General features: G+C 34.5%; 2 protein-coding genes across 2 annotated transcripts in view; both read left to right on the top strand.

Annotated features, from left to right (window-relative positions):
• Positions 1–24666, top strand: part of LOC105322288 (neural cell adhesion molecule L1-like) — a 98897-nt gene that overhangs the window by 55492 nt on the left and 18739 nt on the right. The gene's annotated exons all lie outside the window — the stretch shown is intronic.
• LOC136269767 (neural cell adhesion molecule L1-like) lies at positions 411–24299 on the top strand. Its single transcript, XM_066084959.1, has 14 exons — positions 411–476; positions 741–975; positions 9797–9911; positions 10004–10182; positions 10294–10479; positions 11188–11310; positions 11677–11779; positions 12016–12209; positions 12670–12828; positions 13210–13344; positions 14063–14134; positions 20678–20812; positions 21586–21652; positions 23073–24299. Exons 2-14 carry the CDS (start codon positions 897–899, stop codon positions 23104–23106), a joined length of 1581 nt encoding a protein of 526 aa, XP_065941031.1. The 5' UTR covers positions 411–476; positions 741–896; the 3' UTR covers positions 23107–24299.

The raw sequence follows: 24666 nt of genomic DNA, 5'->3' as shown, positions 1-24666 counted from the left end.
TAACATACAAAAAAAAAATATGGAGTCCCCCCCCCCCCCCGCACTTTTAGGGGACCACGTACAATTTGAATTGAAAATTAGGAAATAAAATATGACTGAAATTGAAGTTGAAGGAATAGTGCCCCCCCCCCTCCTCCACGGATTAGGATTTTCAGGATTTTGTAAATTACCATCTCTCTCTCTCTCTCTTTTATTTTTTTCCCTTGCCCCTCCATTCACAGGCACCTGAATTTTTATCAATCAGGCGCTTTAAAAGTCATATATTGAAAAATTCCACCCCTACTATATGTATTTATATATAGTAGGGGTAGAATTTTCCGATATATGACTTTCCGATAAGCGACTGATTGATAAAAATTCAGGTGCCTGTGCTCCATTTTAAAAATCGATGCTACGTGCCCGTACTAATGAAACAGTTACTCCATAAATCAGGAATTTGTAGACGACGTCAACTGAACAGTGTAACAGTGCCTTAAGTAAGTCTGTTCTTGATTATAAAATTGAATTGATAGATCAAAAAGGCTGATTCATCAAGCTCTACCATCATGTACCACTGATTCCAAAGCTGAAAGTGAAAGTAGACCGCGGAAAATCCAATTTATGATATGTACCCATTCCTATATGTATGTATTTTTTTTTTTTTATAGTTTTTGCTATACTGATAATGCATGTAGATTTATCATTTTCAGAAAATGTTTGAGTAAGCTTTATATACAGGGATTCGTTAGACTCTTTTGTAGATACCTCATAAATTAAACTTATATAGAACATGTGATTGAAACAGTTCTACAGCTGTGCCTGACTGGTCTCTTTTATACAAAGTGCACGTGTTCCGGGGAGAACAATTTAGAAACAAAACGAGTTTCGGAGGATTATCGTATAAGGAAATACTCGTAATGCCACAACATCCGCTGTATGCCAAAAGTTGTTTTTTCCTGTTTCTGATTCTCGCTTGTTCTACCAAAGGCCAGCTAGGTAAGGCTAACACAATTTAAACATCTGGACATACTTATTACATTAATAAATAAAAAAAATGTTCACGGGTCGTAATTTATGTTACAGGGTTTCCTAAACCGTGGTACAGGCACACCGCGGTCAGTTGTATGCAAATTACGCATACGAGAACAGGACAATGCCTTTTTAATCACTTAGAACACCCATAGAACTGCGCAGCTGCTGACTAATTTTCAATATTTAAAAATCTGACAAAATAAGAGAAGAGTTCATTGGTGTCCTCTCTACAACCATTTGTTGAGAAAACAGGTTGAATTTTGCACATTAATGTAGTAATTTTGTCTCAAAAATAGGGTACCCTATCTTAATCCGTTGGTATGGTGTCTATTTTTAGAACCAAAAAACCAGTCTATACTTAGACCTCCTGTGTCTATGAAGGCACATTGACGTTATACTTTCATCGAAAAAAAAAAGACAATTCAAAACAATGTGTGTTGAATGTGACAGACATCTCTATACCAGTTCCAGTGGGTTTTTTTTTAAAGTTCTATATGTATAGATTAATTTCTTTTTAGAATTAGGATAGGGGTCAAAAAATTAATTGCCTTAAATGAAAAAAGTGCATATAGTTTTTAATGAAAATATAACATCAATGTACCTCCATTGACACACACAAAAATATCTCGTGCGATTTGATGGTTTTTGAGACCCATATTTGAATAAGGTACCCTCTTTTGCGACAAAGTTACCACTTAAATAAGCAAGATTTGACCTTTTTCTCAACAAATGGTTGTACAAAAATGTAGCGTATACATTAATTAATAACTTCATTTCATATTTTTCAGATTTTTATATCTTGAATTTAAGTCTGTAGCTGTGCAGTTCTAAGATAATAAAAATGAATTGTTCTGCTCTTGTAGTTTGTAATTTGCATACAAATCAACAAGTAGAACGTCATATTTATTGCTTTTTTATCTTTTGACAACAGTTTTTAGTCAGTTATGGGCAGAAACAAGCCAGTTCAATGTTTCCATTTTTATTTTCCAATGTAAAAGATGGCCGCACACCCCCCTTATTGTCACAATGTATAAAGATGTTTGTATGTTGAAAGAGAGTCCAAATGTAATCAGCTGAATCAGAATTTGCATTTATTACAGTACATCTTTTCTTTATGAACCATTCCCACAGTGGTCTTCTTTCCTAGATGTACATGTATGATTGTAATCACATTGAATGATCATGGCCCTGGTTTTAAAGTGAAACATGTTCTGCGAACGACTTTTCATCTTCTTAAATTTCTCCAAAATGTCGGATCGGAATAACCCCGAATTAATAATGAAGGCGTTAGGACATCCCCATAACTGAAATCCGATTCGTTAACTTTTAGATCTCGTTGATCTAAAATGATGTTAACAATTTCGTTGGATTCATTTAGCTCCAAAATTAAAACACCGAGTTTCTCCATCAAACCTAATATCTTTCGCTTGCCAAAGTCCTTACATCTGAATCAGTAAAAGTGCACGTATATATAACATTCATTTTCCTTTCTTTCAATTCATTTCTGTGTAGATGAAAGTACCTTTAAGTTTGTTATTAACTTCAATTGCTAGATATGAACCAACATATTTTGAAAGTCCGTGAGAATGTTCCAAGATGTTGACATAGGTACTTTTTTCTACTTAGCACTTTCTCAAATTTCTCCAAAGGGCACTTAATAACTATAACTTTTTCGTCATGGCATCAATTTTTATGTCTCCTTAGATTTCACAAACTGTCGTCCACAATGGCAAATCTTCTAATGACTCAATTGTCCATAAAATTTCATAGATTGCACGTGACAGTCACTCCCCTTCTGGGCCACCGTATGCACCGGCATTCTTATCAGAATCTCTGTCAGCATCATGATCCATTACCAACCGTGTCTTGATTTATGTTTTCTCTTAGGTAGCAGGGGACAGTTTTTTTGATGCATGAAATTGTGGGGTGGGGGTACCCCCATTTAGCACTATATTGCGGGAAATATATAATTTGCACCTGGATCAAAATGACTTGTAACTACCTGTTAGACTTAAGGAAGGACATTAAGGTTAAAAATTTACCCAAAATGACACCCATATTTTTTTCTGGTCAAATAAAATGTCTAATTGACCCCCCTGTGTAATGTCAAAATTTTACCCATTTTGGCCCATTTAGACCCCACCCTACCGTATTCCCTGCAGAGAGATGACCCCCGGGACAGGGTGCAACCTGTAGTCTAACATGTCCCCTCCCTGCCAGTCTGTACCGCCCCACCTCCCATCCATGTCATTTTCACACTATTTCACTTACCGTCTGCCCTACTTTCTTCTTGCATGAAAAGTGAGCATACCTGTCAACAGCCGCCGTTTCGCATCTGACTCCCAAGCACCCACTGTAACACTATGGGACCTACATGCTTTACATCAAAATACAGGAATGACTCCCTGCTACCATAAAATTATCACCTATAATCAATTCACTAATTTTCATAGTACATACAGGCCTTCAAATACAGTAACACTCATTTTTACTAAAATATTGACAGGTACTTTATGGGAAACTGTCCCTTGCTACCTTTAACTTTGAGTGAACATCCTTAAATAGGGGTGAAACTGCCTTAAAGTCTACCCAAGGCTATGATGGAGTAAACTTGACAAAATTTTGAAGATGGGTACTATAGGGAATGAAATATACCAGCGGAACAAAACATGTAGATTTTGAATAAAAAAGCTCTTTCCGAGAAAGTATGAGTTGTCATTTGTTAAGGGTCCAAACTACAAAAACTCAAAAAGACTGAAGACGACTAAGAAATAGAAGAATACTACAGAGCCTATAGATTCTATATCAACAGATTTTACCCAACTCTGACTTATTGCATCCAGGTGAAACACTTACATATTAGCCAAAATGGTCTATAATTTTGAATTTTCCCTACATTTTTATTAAATTAAATACAATTAAAACACATAAAACATCTTAAAATACTGAAATTTGATACAAAGGATCTCCAATTAGCCTACACGGGTCACATATCCCCTCAATGACTGTTTATCTAAACTCAGCTAGTGATAATGTGCAGTTAGTCTTAAATCCAGGGGGAGATAATCTGAAGACATGATCTGTGACCACCACTGACAGCATTCATCAATTCACCCTTTATAATCCTAACAAAGCCTCATCAGAGGGAAAATTCCTTATCAGATACTGGTTACACTCTTAATTTAAACAAACACATTAGTGATAAAAGGATGGGGATACACCAAGTGCTGCAACTATATGTAGCAGGTACCCAAAGGCAGGCCACATTCAAACATGCCCCGCTCCAAGAGAACCCAATACAAAATAAACCACGGAAAACGCAAAGGGTATTTTCAAAAGAGTCATCCCTATTTCAGTTCAAAAGTAGTACCTGTTGGCGGTTGCCATGACGACGATGTTGGAGATGCTGATGACAGTTCCCGGTCAGTCTCGGCCAGTGACCAGTGGATGCGTCCGCCCCAGGAAGCCTATCGAGATGCCCTTTCATCCATGTCCTCTTCATGCCAACAGTCCGGTGCGGTTCTGCCATCTCGACTCCGTCCTGTGAAGCCTACAACAGTCAAAATTGCAAGTGAGGATCGGTCTGACGGAGAAAACATTATAGTCAACGTACAATCACTGACCATGCTACTGCAAGAAACAGCAGTCCACCATTACTGCAGTAGCCCTAAAATGAACTTTAGCATTTCCAAGAGACAAGGACTTTGCATAACAGGCCAGTCCAAGTGTCTTACCTGTCGGTTCAGCTCTAGTCAGGTGCAGCTGTACGAAACACACAAGAAATCTAGAGGACCGGAGACTGGAACCCTCAACGAGGCCCTTCTACTTGGCTGCCTAAAAACAAAGGTTGGAGTGTCAGACACTAGCTTCATTCTCAGCTGCCTTAATGTTAAGGCACCTGATACAAGGGGAATGCAGCGAAAACTGAACTCACTCTGTGACCAAGTGGAAGAAATTAACTCTGAGAGCATGCGAGAAAACCAACGATACGTGAGGAGGGTGAACCGCTTGGCAGGAAGGGAGGAGACGGAAGTCGACTTGGAGACTGACACGTCATATAACAACAGACCACAGGCCGGCTTCGAGGCTGGGACTCAGAGCTTCTCACCCCTTGTAGAGAACAACACTCCCCGGAAGCTGGTGCTGGTGCTACAGACTGCCAACAAGCTCTGTAGTAAAAGATCCTGTGACCACCGGAACTGCAAGAAAAATTATGAGAGTGATGAGACCATTGCATCAAGTGAAGCTACCCTTGTGAGGAGAAACTTAGATTCCCTGCGCGAGGAGAACATTCTCAATGTCAGATCAGTAACCAGTGACTCCTCTGCACAACTTGATAAGACACTCAGAGACTATTCAGCAGCGACTGGCACTAAAATCATACAGTACAAGTGCTTTATTCATAAGCTAAGGAACCTGCAAAAGAACATCAGGAGCATAAAGCTAAAGTCCCCCCTCCCACCCGGTAGCAACAGAGATGCTTTTATTCAGAGACTGGCAACATGTGTGCGAGCACGAGTTCGATATGAACTGGTACACATTAGAAAACTGTGCAAGTCTGATGAACTTTTCATACATAAGGCTGAGCAGGCCATATCCAACATTCTGCCCTGCTTTTCCGGAGTCCATGACCACTGTCGCAGAATGTCGTTTACGTGCAATGCCCACCTACCTACTTACAGCGCCAAATTCCTACCTTATGGAAGGCACCTGGACCTGGAACCTGAAGACATTTCCAGCATACAGAGGGTCATCAATAAGCAGATACTGGGCCAAAACTTACCAAAAATCTGCCGACTCTCAACTACTAATAAATGTGAGAGTCTCCATCAGACAGTGTTCACTTATGCACCGAAGAATACCACTTGGGCCAGAAACTTCACCGCACTGTGTCACTCCGCAGTTCATACCTCTACTCACGGCACTGGATCTTCCTCATCTCTCATTGCCAACAAGGTCGGTGTGCGCTGGGACCATGCAGGGCCATTCCACCGGAAGATGACTCAGCTCGATCGCCTGAGGCAGTACCACAGCCTACGAAAGAAAACAATCAAGTACAAGACCACTCGACACTTTGGGAGGAAGAAGAAAATGAACCGAAAACTCCGAGAACTCTCCCTCTACAATAACGAAAGAGAAAACAGGGCAAATGAGCATGCGTGAGGAATTAACTGCTAAACCTTAACAGTAACATCATACTACCTTATGGAAACAGACACTGTGGATATGGTTCATGACCCATGCATCTCCTTAACGACTTACATGTTTTCCGTGAATTGTTTACAGACTGCGGCTCAATAGACAAATGCTGTGTGTTTATACAAATTTTACAGTGACACAGATGAGAAACATGTAAATTTTTGTCAATATGATGTCCTTGTATAAAAAAATAAAATCTGTGCACTAATACTTTGTGTTGTTTACTGTTTATGACGGGGCGAAAAACCCCATACCCTGACTCGTTAAGGCTGCCTAACCAAAAATGACAAAAATTGGTCCTATCGACCTTCCTTTCAATTTTAGATATGAATTGAGCTTTCTGCTCTTCCGTTAAATTGATTTCGTAAACTGCAGACATGATTACATTAGAGATGCAGAGGTAAAAACCAAATATGGTCAAGTACCTGTAATTAACAATAAGGAAAGATCAATGGGCCATTTTAATTGATAATTTAATTAATATTCTGCTTAATTAATTAAAAAAATGAAGTGATGGGGCAGCATAAGCAAAAAATATTGTTACCAAGAGCCCCCAGTGTCTGCAGGTCCGTCCATTGTGCTATTCACCAGGCTTAGTAATCACTGCCTATTCCTAGCCAAATATTAGAGTTATCTTTCCTTGGCTACAAAGCCAAAAATGAGTGTAAACAGGTACAACAGAGGACAAAATCTGACCAATTGGAACTAACAGCATCTTATGCAACACAGATATGTCACTAAAACTAGTTTTGGGGCAATTCATAATTTTGACCTATGCTTGAAGGTAGCAGGGGACAGTTTTTTTGATGCATGAAATTGTGGGGTGGGGGTACCCCCATTTAGCACTATATTGCGGGAAATATATAATTTGCACCTGGATCAAAATGACTTGTAACTACCTGTTAGACTTAAGGAAGGACATTAAGGTTAAAAATTTACCCAAAATGACACCCATATTTTTTTCTGGTCAAATAAAATGTCTAATTGACCCCCCTGTGTAATGTCAAAATTTTACCCATTTTGGCCCATTTAGACCCCACCCTACCGTATTCCCTGCAGAGAGATGACCCCCGGGACAGGGTGCAACCTGTAGTCTAACATGTCCCCTCCCTGCCAGTCTGTACCGCCCCACCTCCCATCCATGTCATTTTCACACTATTTCACTTACCGTCTGCCCTACTTTCTTCTTGCATGAAAAGTGAGCATACCTGTCAACAGCCGCCGTTTCGCATCTGACTCCCAAGCACCCACTGTAACACTATGGGACCTACATGCTTTACATCAAAATACAGGAATGACTCCCTGCTACCATAAAATTATCACCTATAATCAATTCACTAATTTTCATAGTACATACAGGCCTTCAAATACAGTAACACTCATTTTTACTAAAATATTGACAGGTACTTTATGGGAAACTGTCCCTTGCTACCTTAAAAACAAATTGAAAGATTAAGCACCATCCTAATCTGTCTGATTTTGCTTTATATCACTTGACAACGCTTTTCATCTTCTCCATCTCTATTTATCATTCTATCTGATCGAGGTTGTAATTAAATTGGTATGCATTTGTGTATCTGCAGCATCTTGCCCAATTCAAAAGTCAAAGAAGAAATTACTTTCACATTAAATACAGTAACTACTATCCTGATCTTAAAAAAATTTCAACTGGACAACCTTAATGTTTTATGAATAATCGGACAATAATTTTAGCAACCGTTTATGCCTTCATATCTTTGATAGAAAAGATCTCTAAAATATTATTCCACCTTCAAAACTGCATCTGTTTTCTAAGTCAGATACAGGAAATGACCATGTTCCGTCAATATACACGTATGTCGTATCAATTCTCTCGTGTCTGACTCCAACAATATTATACTTCATTCGATGGTTTTTTTTCTTTTGAAGACTCTTTTTCTCTCTACAAATAATTTAACAAGCACATGCATTGGTCTTCACCGACTATTTCGTTCCTTTCAAATACAATGGGCAAACTCTGCCTCCAAGATTCAATCAATTCTCATATAACCAGCTGTATTGACATCATGGAAATTCCACATACTGTCTTAAAATGACATATGGTGATAACGAACATTGTTCAAATTCAAAAGTCCAAATTAAACAATAGATTGCAAAACATACATTCTCCATCACCCTGTTTCTTCCACACCATTCTATATTCCAAACTGCTCCCATTGACTGATATTGCCTCTGGGTATGTGCTTTCTAGTGGTCTTTAAGACGTATATTTCGAAAGACTGTGTAAAAGATCTGTTTCAGGGGCATGGATTTGTCGTGCTGGTGGCGGTTTATTCACCGCCTCTTGTTTACACTAGGGACATTTTTCCTAAAATGTTTGCAACAGGTGAAACAGACCGGGGCTGGGTATCCATTTTTGTAATGATAACTTGACCTTACCAGCATATTCTTCCCGATTGATCTCAATATTTGCTTCATCTATGACAACTGCTATTTAGTCAACCTTCATATTAACTGTTTCATTTTCATTCACATTATTCCATAGCATTTCACAATGTCAACACATAATTCCTGAGGGTTGCACTGATCTTGATAGAGCGCATGCTTTCTTTGCTATCCCCCTGGTCGTTGAACAGTTAGCTGTACTGTTGAATCCATCTTTGAACTTTTCCATCAGTATCCTTTAATGCTCGTAAGCCAGGGACTCAAAGTAAACCTTCTTCCCTACAAATTATAACATGAGACATGGTTTTCATGTTGGGTTTAGAAATTTTCTGTAGTTCCTTCTCCCCTACTCTAGGGCTCTCTTCTTGTGTTGCAGGGGTTGTTCATTTTCTGCAAAGTATTACTGATGTACACTTGCAGCATCTTTTTCAGACTAAACTTGCGCTCCCATACCGGAGTCTTCATTTATCAGGTCCAGTCAACAAAATGTCAATACTATTAAACGGTTCTGCTGAAAAATGTCATGCCAAGCAAGATAACAAATTTACATGCAAACATTTTCGACAAACTTGCATTAAGAATTCGATTAGCATTTTTCATCATTTTTAAAATACTCCAATAAGAAAGCAAGCGTCATTAATTTACGACGATATTTATTATGAACATACACGTAGGGTCGGTAAAGCGAACACGCTTAGATATAAATATATATTTAACCAAAATGTGTAATGATGTCAATATGGCGTTTTATCAATGACTTAAATGACGTTTTAAATTAATTAAATTGATTACGATGTTAAAAAGATACATGGAACAATGCAAGAAAATACATTAGGCGAGAATCGATGCCGCTTGCATTCTTTTTGAAAATCAAATGTAGGGATCGGCATTTTCAACTGAAAAGGAGTAAATTATACACATGGAAACAATTTCACTATAACAGTACATTTATTTAAACTGATAAGTATAGATTAAAAGTCACACATGGGTTACCTTTGATCTTACCTCGAGTGCCCAAACTGACTTCAATTATAGAAAGTTATATATCAATGTCAGAGAATTTTAGAAGCAATATTAAGAGCTATTCAATTTAATGTTCATACTTTCATGTTGTATACATTTGTAATTCATTGGTGCGCATATATTTATGTAATAATTTCAGGTTATCAATTGCCACCCAAAATAATCAGTACATTCAAAAATGAATATTTTTACCCTCGAGATTCTACATTGACTGATGCTTCTTTTAACTGCACTGCCCAAAATGGACCGATTCAGTAAGTTTTTTCAATAAATGAAAACTTTATGAATTTTTCAATAAAATTTGTTTTTAGCAATTTGTCAATTAATCTCAATATTCTTTAATCAGATACCAATGGGAAAAAGACGGAGTAGTTGTACAGAATAGTCAGTATGTATCTATTGACAATTCAACAGGAACTCTTAAGTTTGTCAAGATGCAGAACGGGAATTACGGAACTTACCAATGCTTTGCTACAAATGATAACGGAACATCACTTTCAAAGCCCTTTAAAGTGAAGGAAGCAAGTAAGCTATAACAAAATTAATACCAATGCATTGAACAGATCTGTTTTGCTCTTCCTTAAGACTTTTTTATGTTAATGGTATAAAAATATTGAAACAAATGCATTTTTGCAGGTCTAGGATCTTTCCCTACCAGTAGTATTCAAGAGGTACAATGTAAGCAATATGAACATTGCAAAGTCCCGTGTCGAAACAAGCCACGATGTGTGCCAGAATCACATTGTAAAGTAAGGTGGAAAATCGGAGAGGGAACTAACACTTACGCACCGATAGACAAACGGGTTGCTGTGGATAATAATGGTTTGTATAGATAATTGATAAAGACTCCAGTAGATCTGTATCTCTATATACAAGCCATTTCCTCACATGCAAAAAGCTTAAATTACGTGTACTTTTCTCTCTTTTTTCCTAATACATACAGTGGTTCTATTGTATATTCTACTAATGAAAGACCTTTACACTGTACTTGCTTTACATTTTCTCTTAATCTCTAAAACATCCTTAACAACTACGGATAGTAAATTATTTTATATTTACGTGTAGATAATTAGAAGAAAGTTTTATCTGTAATTAAATCATAGTTCTTGTAGTTAAGAACTTGTGAGGTTGTTATTTGCAGAAAGTTTTCAAAAGCTAGTTAAGTTACATCATCAATATGCACAAAAATCATTTATTTATTATCACAAAATGATGTTAAGATTATATAGAAAAATCAAATACAAGCATATTTTTGATATGCATTATGTATTTTTTTTAAATTCCCGTAGAGTCTGCGGCTTTTTTTTTAATAAAGAGTACATGTGATTTTTAAGAAATATCTAGGCATGGCTACTGAATTGTCCAATATCGTGAGAATGAACGAGAATACAGTGTACATGGAGTGAACAACCACATGACGATGTACTAACTTTGAATACCTAATTCCCTTTTTAACCTCTAGATATACAAGAAAATCGTATAAAATGACAAGAATAAATTCAAGTTTAATGATACAAGTTTGCTTTGTAGGTGATCTCCACTTTTTATGGACAAATCTTAATGACTGGACTGGCTTACCGTACTTTTGTGAAGTGTCGCATGAACAACTAAATAAGCCAGTTGTTGGCAGTCAAACAAGTCTGAGAATTGACAGTAGGTAGAATTATTTTCGTTACAAGTAAGGAAAGATTGAAGCACTCTAAAGTTTTTAGTAAAATGTGTATACCTGTTCCAACCTCTACTCCATTCCATTAAGCGAATCAAGGGAAAACTGTATTTCATCGTCTTTGAAATGTTCGTGTAGCAATCAGATATGGAAAACTAGCATAAATTAACGTTTACATAATTGCAAATATTTCTCTAACCCAAAATAAAATAGTTTACAACATGTGGTTTTAAGATGGAAATAAGTTGTAGGAAGAACAGTCAAACGGTATTCCCAGTGAACATTGTCAAAGAGGGAATCCAATGTTTAATTGATATTCATGTTGACAGTTGACTGACTTAAGTATCTTTCAGAGGTATCAATGGCTCTAGAAATTGACCCCTTTTCTGTGTTCAAAGAAGATGGCAGAGCATTAGTTGGAGGGAAAGGCGTACTGAGATGCATATTTTCTGGATAGTGAGTACAGCTATGTTGCTATTAATCGCAAAAAAAAAAATGAACAAGAATATTTTAACCTCATCTAATGGGGTAATTTGGTTAATTAGATCTGAAACTTAATTGTTTACAATTAATATACATTCCTTGTTATTGATATATAACAATTTATCATAAATTGGTTATCAGCATTGAATTGTATAATATATAATAAATAAATCGATGGAAAAAAACTGAAAATGTTTTTATTTCGGCAGTCCAATTCCAGACATTCAATGGACATCCCCTCAACAAACCATCATAAAGAATACTCCCAGCAAATATGAAATTAGTGACTTTGGAAGAGTACTGACGATCTTGCAATCAAACCCAGAAAATGAAGGATTTTACATTTGTTTAGGAAAGGCGAAAACAGAATCACGTCCTCAAAATGTCTCTCTAAATGTCACATGTAAGATATTTCGTCATATATTTTTGTGGTTTATTTTTTTTTTGATTAAGTTGTGACAGTAGTATAAAATCAAATAGGAATAAATATTTCTCCTACTTTACATACATCAATGCTACTGCATTTAATGACTACATTTAGGGTAAGGCAGAACCATGTCAATATAACAGTTATGGTAATTATTGTAACAATAATTTAACAACAGAGAGTTGCCAACGATGTAGCGGGCTATGCTGACTACAGTGTTGCAATGACATAACTGTCATTTATGTGCTTCTGTGGTATCATCCAATCAAGACAATTACCTTCCCATATCTTCATCGTTCCACCACTAAATAATCGTTGTTGCAATGCACTATCGCCTAGAATTCATCATCTTCACGTTATTAAGTCATAAATGACGTGACAGTGAACAATGTGACCCTACCAAAGTTTCATTTTGATCATTGTTTTGGATTCATAGCGGCCCCTGTTCTGATTGGAGACAATCAGATGCATGACATGACAGTAACAGAGGGAAATAACGCCACATTTCGTTGTGAAGCGATGTCCTTGTCGGAGGAGCTGCCACCAACGCAACCGCTTTGGAAGAAAAATGGAGTTGATCTGGAGTTTGATGAAGGTACATGTAGAATAGAATCAAAGAAGTGCAAGGAAGATCAGCAAATTATGATGCCGTTTATAAATATTTATACAATTTTGATTTAATTTAGATATCTATGTGTATGATCAATATTGTATTTATTAAATCTCCTTTTTTACTCAGCAAGATGCTTCAATTGCTCTTTCAGTCTGTTCAAATATCACAAATATCAACAATACCAAGTTGTAAAATATTTAGTGTGGTTAGATATCTATGAATTATCCAAATCATTAATATGATTTAATGAACCTACTCGGTCGGTTTAAATTGTTTTGCCTGAAACAATATAGCTGTTAATAATAACTAAAACAAATGCTTGCGTATGTTTTACTTAAAACTATTTGAATTTCCATTGTCTAGAGAAGTACATATTGACAGAGAACAGCAAAGCGTTGACTGTTATTGATGTTCAGAAGTCGGATACAGGGGTTTACCAGTGTGTGTCAGAAAACAGTGAGGGCGTTCTTCTGAAGGAAGCCATACTTAATGTTATAGGTAGGTAGTGATAAATCAAGATTTATAGGTGGACACTTTCTCAACAAATACCTATGTAATTATAAGTAAATGGACGTAAAAAAAGAGTAATGTAATGAACCAGAAGCTTGGTTTTATAAGCTCGTGCCCTTTTTTTGATATTAATTGTTCTACATGCAAGATTATAATGTATAAGATTTGACACTTTCTAGTGTTGTAACCTCTTATTATGCTTTAAATTATGTGTTTCTATTCAGCATCCTAGATGTAAAGAAATTTAAAACTTGACACAAACCTTGTTTGCATAACTAAAAATTAAAAGTTCTGTATCTCACTTATAACTTGATAGATGGTGTTAAAAATTTTGCTGGCCATTAGAAAAACCTAAGTTATTGGAAGCATATCAATCATTAAGATGTTAAAGTAAAATTTGAAAAAAAAAAGTGACAATGCCCCTTTAACATTAATTTTTTTTCTACATGATCATATAAATGTTGGGTTTAAAAAATAATATTGAAAATATGAAAATGAGAAAAGCACCTGCAGATCAAGAAAAATTTACTTGTACATGTAGTATTCCAACACAAGTACTTTAAGTTTTTTTGCAGTAAAAGTCATCTACTAGCTGATTCTAAAAAACCCACTAGAAAGAACACTAAATTTTAAGTGGAAAGACTTATAAAAGCGAAACGTATTACTAAAACCGCTTTAATGATATTGATCATTATTTCTTTTTCAGATCCATTACGGACAGACATTACCACTCATAATATTGTGACAAATATTACTTTTGATAATATTACAACTACAGGTGAGCCAGACGGATAACTAAAATTCATAACACATTTTGTTTGTTTTGCACAAGTTTTATCTTGCATTACATAATTCATACAACAGGTATGTTTACTGCAGACTTTAAAAAAAATTGCGTGCTCATATCAGTGGTGGGAACTCTTTCCAAACAAAAATGAAATGGTACATTTTTTCTCAAATTAATAACTAATATTTAACATTTTTAAAATGTTCAAATGACCTATATTAATAGTAATATTTTTAACACAATTAAAATGTTGATATGTAGGGTGATGCATTTTGAATAAACCATGTAAGTTATGAAATTAAAAAAAATGACATAACTTTAAATGAAAAATTAGAACTGCTGTATTTGGCGATAACCTTGAACATAAGCAATTAAAAGTAAGCTTAAAAAGCGAATTATATTTATTTCAATATATCCAAAGAAGTACATACATGTATTTGAATAACTAAAGTTAGCTTGGCATATGCCAAAATTATTAAACAGAAGTAATCTAAACAAAATGTATTATCATTTTTATTCATTCTTAAAGTTGCGTTTTTCTATGGATGTTGGTTGGTATTTTTTGTACGCTCGAAACAACTCCTTGCTAATCTATCACGAGTGGTATTAATATTTTTTACATTTTTGTCATTACATTACATTATTTTATATACAAGGGCTTTAGTCGGTAGTTTAAAGCAAATGGGTTTAGTAAAAGCTATTGCTTATGTATGAAAGTTTAAAAGGCGCATTTAACATTCAAGATTTGGAGTTCTATTCAATTAGTTAATATTGATATTGAATTTAGATATTGAATTTCGAATGTCAAATATGTAATGAATATTCTGGATTTTTCATGTTTGTCCCAAATAATTTATACATTACGCTCCTTGCTTTCTTCCTTTCTTCCCTTCTTTATTTCTTTCCTATCTAATTCTCAAGAGATTTCATAACGAGGTTTTTATTATGTGAGAAAAAATGAAAAAATTCATCTTTAAGACAATTTCAAAATTAAAGTTGATTAGATGCAAATTTTTGAGTGTATGTTAAATATATTTGATATCTTAATAAATGCTGTTGTATAATAAGTTACGGATAAAACATATCTATAACTGATTTTATTAGTATTTTCTTGGATTTTTGACCAAATACTGTAGATTCCTTATTTTACGCGAGTACTTAATTCCGCGATTCAATAATTTACCAACAAATCGCGAGAACATAAAATCGCGAATGCCGAAATTTTATCGTAGTTTCATGTAGTTTTCATGTGTCCCAAAATTAAAAGCGAGATTCTAGAATTCGCGAGATGGGCTTCTCGCGATTTTACGCGGATATTAATTCCTCGCGTTTAATTAGGAATTTACAGTAGTCTTTTTCTATATTTTCTAACAAATAATTATATCCTCTTTGTATGAAGCAAGTGTACGCAAGCTGAGATCAAACAAAGTAACATTTATTACTGTGAATTTGCGAAGTTACGATTAAAGACACTCGATATTATTAGATATCATATACCTAGTAGTGTATCAGCCCTGATGCACGTGTTTTGGACTGGATGAGACAGCAACTAGCAGTGGCGTAGCGTCCTTTACGCAAAAACGCAAATGAATACACAAAATTTTGCAAAGCATAGGTCTTATGATTTGAGTTTCCTATTGTTTGCACGTAAACAAATCGTATTGAGACTCCACTGAATTATAATCTGCATATTTAGTATTCAGTTCTCATCGTAAACCATACAATTACTACGATTCCGGAACATACCGTCATTCCATACTTTACATTAAAATTAATTCGAAGTTCGTTTGAATCATAAATTAGTATGGACGAGCTATACCTTTGACTTTCATGTTATTGGCTTAAAGAATGATCTACAATAAACTTATTAAAATAAGATGAACAACTTTTAACTCCTTTCAAGTTTAAATATTCATACTAAAATCTGAAAACACATCAAGTTTTGAGTGTTTGTCCGTAATTGTATTCTGTCAGTCTATACTTACATGTAATTTAAAGTCGGCGGTCGGGTGATTAAGATTTTGACAAAGTCACAATACACTGTGATAAACTTGATCAAAAATTTGTCATTTAGGTAAGTATGTTACGGTTTGAATAATAGACCTGTTTCAAAACGCCAATTATCTTTAGTCATATGCAGTTGGTTTCCGCTGGGGTATCAGTGTTTCAAATATAATTACACATTCTTTTAAAATTCAACATTTCCCTTACACATACAGTATGTAAAATTGTACCATTTTGAGACAATATCTCATCATCAAAAGCCTGTAAATCTAAAAGCTCTAAAATCTAAAATCCAAGAGCATCGGTGGTCTTGAAATTTTAAAGAAAATATTCGAAGAGTACCAGGTAAATAATGTTTGTCTCGGAATTCAGCAACTTTTGTTCATATTTATTGGAATCATAATACTTAAAAAATATAATATTTTTAAGGCTGTTTTGTCATTCAAATAACATAAAATCCAGGAGCTTCCGGGGGCTTCGCCCCCTGGGCCCCCATCAGGGCTCTGCCCTGGACCCGCTGGGGGCCTCAAGGCGGCCCCCAGACCCCATACCTTTTTTTGAATACAGTAAATTAAAATTAAAAGGTATCTACGCCACTGACTAGAAGCTAGGGCTGTATCGCCCTCGGGGCTGATATTTCTCTGTCTCAGCCTGTCGTCAAGGGGGTGTATTGCCCTCAAATTTAAAATAGTTTAATCCACACTTTGCAAAAGTTGTTCCCCTTTGTGGGGTCAACCCAAAGGTCAAAGAAAAAAAAAACTGCTCCCTTCTTTATTCAGTCATATATTTGGGCGTCCTGTGAAAAAATCTTTTGGAATTTAATTTATTTCTTCGGTGTGTAGGTTGCCCCAACTTGGGGCAATCAAAATTCACAGCGGATACGGATTTCTAATGTCAATTGACAAAGTTACAAAACTCTAAAGTACAAATGCTACTGTAAGAAATATATGGGTTTTTCCCCAAAGATGGCGGCCAAGGGACATAACTTTTGTAAAGTGTGGATTGGTCTATAGCTTATTACCAAATATCTTTGCTTTATATAAAGACTAGTTTGTAAATTAACGATAGAATAAGAAATAAATAATACAAAGCATCATTCTTCGCGTCTGAGTATTTGTATTTATTGATGAAAATTGAAAAATAATACATCAATCAAAGTACTGGGAGTACTGAAAGACGGGGTCTTGAAGTTTGAATTTGTAATTGTCTACATTTTCCTCAAATATACTTCAAAAAATTATGAGTTTTGAATTAGGTGTTTCAATCTATGTTAAAATTCGGCTTTTTGCAATTGCCTTATATCTTTACTAAATCCCGGCCTGGAAAATTGGCACAACGGTATTTTATGTAAAGTAAGACTCCAAGGAAACATTAAAAAAAACACACACAAATAAGCGGAAAATCAAAACAACTCTATCTAGCTATAGGTAGATAATTTAAATTATTGACTTTATTCAACTTTTGTGATCCAAGGGAAAATCCATAAGTCGATATCCGTTATACAATGTTTATGAAAATTCCGAAACTTCAAACACTTTTACAATAACAAGGTTCGTAACGGTCACTATTTTGATTTTTTGTGATTTCTATTAATTTTTTCGAAGAGCTTCAATAAAAGATTCGTGTATCAGATTTTAAAACTACGAAAAAAAACTTTGAGTTTTTATCTTCTTAATATTGAGATAAGTACTATATTTATTTACATGTACCACCACTCGGTAAAATTTTTTTTTAAAACAAATCAACCATGCATTATTTCTTAATTCATAATTCTAATATTGGTGTGAAATATTTACCGATTTAAGAAAGATCAGTCAAGTTTCTGATGACAGACATTAAGATATTGATGAAGATTTTTAAAAAAAAAACCATGAATGTGGCTGGCTTTGTACGTTATACGGCTCACGCATCAAGTTCGGTAGTATTCAGGTGATAGATTGTAAAGATAAAAACTTTTCAAAAATGGCTCATTGCGTTTGTGAACTTTACTTTCGATTCAACCTTCAATCCCTTCCATTAATAAATCAGCTCGTCCACCAACTTAATCGTCCACGGCGGTATGCATTCAGTTACGTAACTCATTCCACAAATTGCTACAACTATTGAATCTGAGCAAGAATTCTATTTGTTTATTTACTTTATAGAATTTGGCTTATGCATAGAGGACTTAAAAAAGATTTGATTCGTGTTTTTACAATATATATTTATTGAAATGCTTGAAAACTTTCTGCACTCTTTTCTTAAGCGTAGACTCAATTCATGTGTTCTACGCAAGCCTTCCGGTTTGAGACTTCAGCTGACAGTAAACTAATAGACGGGGTCACGTGACCCCGTCTAAAAATAGCGTCAAAGAGCGATATATATCTAAGCAAGGGGAGGTAACATACACAACGGTTGTGTATTCAGAACAATAGCACACTTTATTTAAATAGATATCAATCAACATTTTTTAAAAATTATGAAGGATATAGAGAAGGATGGAACGAGACTTAATCTTAGAAAACCAGAGATTAGACTGTAAAAATTAAGAGGTTAAAATAATGGACGCGCTCATGAACGTTCTCAAGCAACTATATATAACAGTATGGATTTTTATGAGTGGAATCTGACAGGAAACTTACGAAATCCCAGTGAAAGAATTTGATTATTACGACGTTGCGAAGGATGGAAGTTTCTCTCTCGATAATTTTGAATTCAAGAAGATAGTGCTTCTAATCAGACGATAGGCTCCCTTCTACTCCATTCTACTCTGTTTCAAACGACAATGGTTTGTCAACAAAGTCTGACAGTTATACAGTTATTAACACTTATAAAGAAGAATAAAAACGAACGTGTTTTTTAAATCCGAAAAATATATAGCTTAATGATAAATAATGTTCCTTATTTGGAATTTGAATTTGAATAAAAGTCTTTATTTTAAGATATACGATATGAACAACACCACACTGTTGTTTTGATCTCGTCCCAAGTATCAGCCCTCGGATAGTATCGGCCCGCGCCCTTCGGGCTTGGGCCGATACCAACCGCTCGGGCTGATACCAAGACCGCGATCAAAACAACAGTGTGATATTCTATATTTACATGGTTTGCAGTTGACCCGATATAGTTTATACGGTGTATTTTTGGTGAGGGTAAGAAAACGTGAAAGAGGGCAAGTTTTGCCGACATGAGGCCAAATATCGCTTATACATATATGTACTACAAAACAATTATCATGTATTTTGTTTATCTTGCAACACAATGTCCCATTTACGACTCAACGAGCCATTTTCGACATATTTCGCTGCATTTTTGCGGTTTAAACCATGATGCCATGGTGTTAACAAAAGTTGCTTTTCATTTAAACGGCATCGCCTGATTTACCGGTGTTGCCTTCGTCGCCGATTGCTTGAACGCACGTCGCCGGCGAGCGATTGTGGCAACGCAATATACCGTTGCCGATTAGGAAACAATATGGCGTCAAAGTTATCACATTCTAAAAAAATGTGAATTCTTAAACTTCTACATTGAATTACATTAAAACTGTAAAAAGCCAGTTTCTGGATCAAATTTCAAGATTAGAGTATCAGTTTTAAGCTACTATCTTCCTCGCTTGAGCATTTTGACGTTGCCAAACGTTCATTTACGTCACCGTTGCTCGATGACGTCGCCGGCGAGGCAACGATAATGAAAAGCGCCCAAAGCAAGAGAGATGACGTCACAATGCATATGAACGTCGTAAATGGACGAGGCTACATTTGGGCATTGACCGAATATAGCTTTGGTTACCTTTATTCTGTCAATGCAATGGGTAGTTGCAGGATAAAATACATAACGATATGAAATCAAGCTATCATTTAAGAAATGAACTCAATGTCTACCAATTGGCAAGTTATACGAGTATAACCTGAGTTTGGAGCAGTTTTCGCTTATAATCCGCGAAGCGGATTATAAAAAAAGGTAAACTTCTCCAACCCAGGTTATACGAGTACAACTTGGGTAGATATTGAGTTCATATCTTATAATTTAATTATCTGTATTTTACTGTACAAGTTGAGTGCGTTTTGGTTTTAAAAATGTTAATAATCTGTTCAAAATTCAAACGTAACTTCAAGCGGATTAGTACGTTTTTGACTTTGGCGTATTGTGACGTGTCTTGTGACGTGCAAATCAGGTTATACAAATGTAACTAAAATTTTCATCCAATCAAAAGGCGCTACAACCAGAATTAAATTAGTGTTTTTTAAACCTAATCTCATGATGCATAATCCTGATCAGCATTACATTAACATTCATTTTGTATCATATTAAAAGTATATTAAAAATGTTTCTCAAATTACAGAATATAAATTCAAAAATCCAAAATGTATAAAAAATCAATCAATAACATCCCATAAGTTATGTCTTTGTTTGATATTTTATTGTCCGAAAAGAAGGCTGATAATGACCTTGCCTATTAGGATAATTACATACTTGTGCATACATTTACTTGTAATTTCTTTATTATGTGATTCTATTGTTTTTTTCTTTCATGCTTTTGCTAATTTACAGGTGCAACAATGACTACTACAGTTAAACAAACAGAACCCCAAACCGGCATCATTGTAGCCTTTGTATTCGTAGGTTTAATCATCTTGATATTTATTAGCATCTACTTATGCCGAAGAAAAAAGGGACTGTATTGTGGTGAGTTTATTAATAAGTCATTCTTTTATTGTATTTTCAAGTATCATCAATAAAAAACTACTACAGATGTGAAATAGGGTTGAAGTGTTACATTTTAGAGAAGAGAGGTTACAGAGATCTAATTATGGGAATAGTTTTAAAAGATGTGATCAGAAGTATGTCTTCATATATGATTAGGTGGGATGCTTCTGCCCCTTGTGTGCAAGTTATTTTTCTATGAAATATGTCGACATATGAGATAAATATGTTGACACGCAAGATAATTATGTCAACATTCAACATTACTATGTTGACATTAAACAAATTGCAATCAGATCGACATTATTTAAAATCTCAAAAAATCAAATATCGCCACCGTGTCTCTATCTGTTAAAGTGTACTTCTTTAAAAAAAATTCTTTCACTGGTATGGGTAAAATAGAAAAAAAATTTTACCATGTATATGCAGGTTTGCTAATTATTTGCTCACAAACAAAATGGCAGGCCCTTTTTGGTCAGAATGCAATATTTTTAATGTCGGAAACATGTCAATAAGATAAAAAACTTATCAAAATCTATGCGGTTATATTTATTCACATTGAGCAGTTTCTTGCAAATAAATACAGGGTTAAATGTATTTCCAATTATTTTTAGTTAGCATAAAAAATGATGCCATCGTTAATGAATTGCAAGAATAAGTAGAGCACATGCAATAGTTAAAGACATATATATCTTAAGATATCAGATAGCGATACGACTTTTTAAGTTTTGTAATTCTAATATTCTTGGTTTTAGTGAACGAGGAAAATAATGCCAATCAAGATGACCAAGAAATACAACTAGGACAGACCCCCCCAAGGCCGTGAGTACCCATAATAACAGCAGTAGACCGAATCAGATATCTTTGTATATACTTATTTGAAAAATCGTTTGTTGCCATGAACCCAAGAGATATTGTTAAGGGGTTTGTAAAGAGGTTGTAGACATTTTAATTCGATGTTTCTAATTCAGAAACTTTTAACAGTTTAATTGTAATGGAAAACTTTTAAAGTTGTTCGTTGTTGGCTTTATCTATTCTGTAGACTATAAATGCTTCCTTTATGATACAGTTCCTGATTAGTGTTATATGTTGAATTATCTATTTTATTTTTCTGTTATATTTTTCATAATATCTTAATGTAAAAAATGAGTCATTTGTTCATAATTCACAACAGACATATTCGATAAAAAATCCCCTTGTGTATCTTTCTTAAAAATAGAAACGTGTACAAGGTGTACATTGTCATTATGTAAAGATCTTTAATGAAATGTTGCGGAGAAATCTATTTGAAAACTAATTTGACTTTAGTAAATACATGTGATGAAAAAAGTAATTCGCGATCGTTTCTAATGTATTTTTTTTTCTTTCTCAAAATCGACACAAAACTAAATTGTTGTGATTACGTATATTGATTACGTAATGTAACGTAAATAAAGATATCCGGTTTTTAAATTTGGAATTCAATTGTGTCAAAAATCATAATTAAACAAACATAATTTTAAAAAGAAATACAAAGTGAGAGTGTAAAATAATTATCAATTATCAATGTCTCATCTTTGACAACTCCTCTCCTTTTTAAGGACCAATGAACTAACTTTAAGATGGAACCAAAATTTAGGAACGCTCAAAAACACAAATTCTCAGAACAGGATACGGGGGGGGGGTGTGTTACCATAAAAAAAATTCTTAGACAAACCAGTCTAAGATCTGACCATCAATCAGATTAACGCAAATAAACAAATGGCAATAAAAAGGGGATCACTGAGAAATGGATAGGGGAGAGTCTCAGTTTACAAAAGAAAATTAATTATATTTGAATGAAATATATAACAAAGTTGTCTTTATCAATACAATATACGTATGTATATATCGAGATAGTTGGCTTAATAGCTATGTTACATGTATATCCACTTTTTTCAATTATCTTTATCTTCCATTGAATCTGCTTGAAAATTTGATAATGATGATACATCAAGAAAAATGTCTTAACTCTAACACATTACCGTACGGACATGCCTTTGATCTTTATTCTAATCATATTGCCTAAATGTTTAAATGTGAATATAAGTACAATACAAAATATTATATGATTATGATATATAGTTCTGTAAAGGATTTATTTACTGGGTTAAAGTCTATGTATTATCTTTTTTTTAGTTTGTAAAAAATAAAAAATACAGATGTGTTTGAACTACTCGTTCCTGCTTGATAGAGTAAATGAGTTTTACATACTTTTTTGCAGGGAAAATAATGGATTACTGAACAACCCCGAATAAGACTACGAGGATGAGAAAACATCATCGACGATGATGACGACAGCCTGGGCGAATGCGAGGGGGGTCTCGAGTTGAACAAGTTCAACGAGGACTGTTCGCGAATAAAAAGGATAAAAAAATATCTAGGTCCGAGTCGGACGTCTAGAACACAAACAGCAGTATTAATAGCATTGGTGTGTAGGTGATGATACCTGGGGAGTTTTTCGATTGAGTGAAACCTAAGTTTGTGATTTTTTGTACACAGACTGTATTCACGTTAGGGTGTATTAGAATGTCTTTATAAGGCAATATTTAAGCTTTTTTTAATGAATATAAATGATATCTATTACTGTCTTTCATAATTGGCTCACATTTTGAATAAACAGGGTAATTGTTTTTTTTCTAATGAGTAGGTATCATTCACAGTCATTAATAGTTCTGTTTGAACTTTGAGAAAGTTTTTTTAAAGGTGGTATGGGACATCTGTCGATATTATTATGGATTAAAGTACATTATAATTGACAGACTTTCACCGGTTCAGAATTTTCAAATTTTACAATATTTAACCAAGAAATAGCTTTTAAAAATATTTGGAGAGGTAAAAATTGTAAAACCCTGAGCGGGATTCGAACTCATGATTTACAGATTCCTCGTAAACCCACTAACATACTGCGCTACACTGTTAGGTGACAGTATTGGAAAGAAAATACTTTTATAATTACACTTCATTTTATCGTTTGTTTTGATAAATAATACGTCACAACATGGAAGTGTTCCAAACCACCTTAAGAACAGATACATGTTTTTGCTCAATGCAAGCTATGTTTAAAATTTATTAGTGATTTAAGTTAATGTAACAGCTATGTGGTCTTTCTTCACCAAACTTGTCGGATCTATACATATAGAAATGCAAAATACCAATCATGTTACTAGTTTAAAGTGGCGCAAAGTTATGTTACCCTTTTGAACATATTCTTGCAAAATCAAACATATTGGTCGTCAGTCATACTTGTACACTTAATCTTCAAACTTGAGTCACAGTCCTTAGTTCAATGTAACTTTTCTATTTGTATTAATCAGTGGAAGGACCTGTAGAATGATAATGTATTTGTACTGTCCTGCAATGACGTTTGCACATTTTAAAATGTTTTTATTTATTTTGAGTTTGTGAAAAGGGTTGTTTTTATGTTTTAAACAATTAAACTGCAAACACAGAGTGCTTGTATACCGAGTTAAACTTTTAAGGGGTTTCTTTCATGATTGGTTTCTTTACCTTTCAGACTAACAAGGATAAATAGATACGCTCATCTATTGATAGGACGACAATTGATTTGCGTTGCAATAGCATTCATGTGCAAATTCTTAAACTTTTACTGTGAGTTTATATCTATTTGAAGTAAGTGTCCCTTCCATGCATTAAACTGTTCAAAATAATCAACACTCTGTATTCTAGTCAAGAACCTTCATCAAATGCCTTCTATGTTTTTCAACCTACTTTATTTCTTGTATAAATTTGGTTCCTAAAATGTTTAATGTCAAGTAAAACTTTTGAAATGACTGAATATTGTCTGTTTAATATCA

This window comes from Magallana gigas, chromosome 5 (genome assembly GCF_963853765.1).
Source record: "Magallana gigas chromosome 5, xbMagGiga1.1, whole genome shotgun sequence".
NCBI classification, from domain to species: Eukaryota; Metazoa; Mollusca; class Bivalvia; order Ostreida; family Ostreidae; genus Magallana; species Magallana gigas.
The sequence above is the reverse complement of the archived record's forward strand: the minus strand, read 5'-3'. Positions and strand labels throughout refer to the sequence as shown.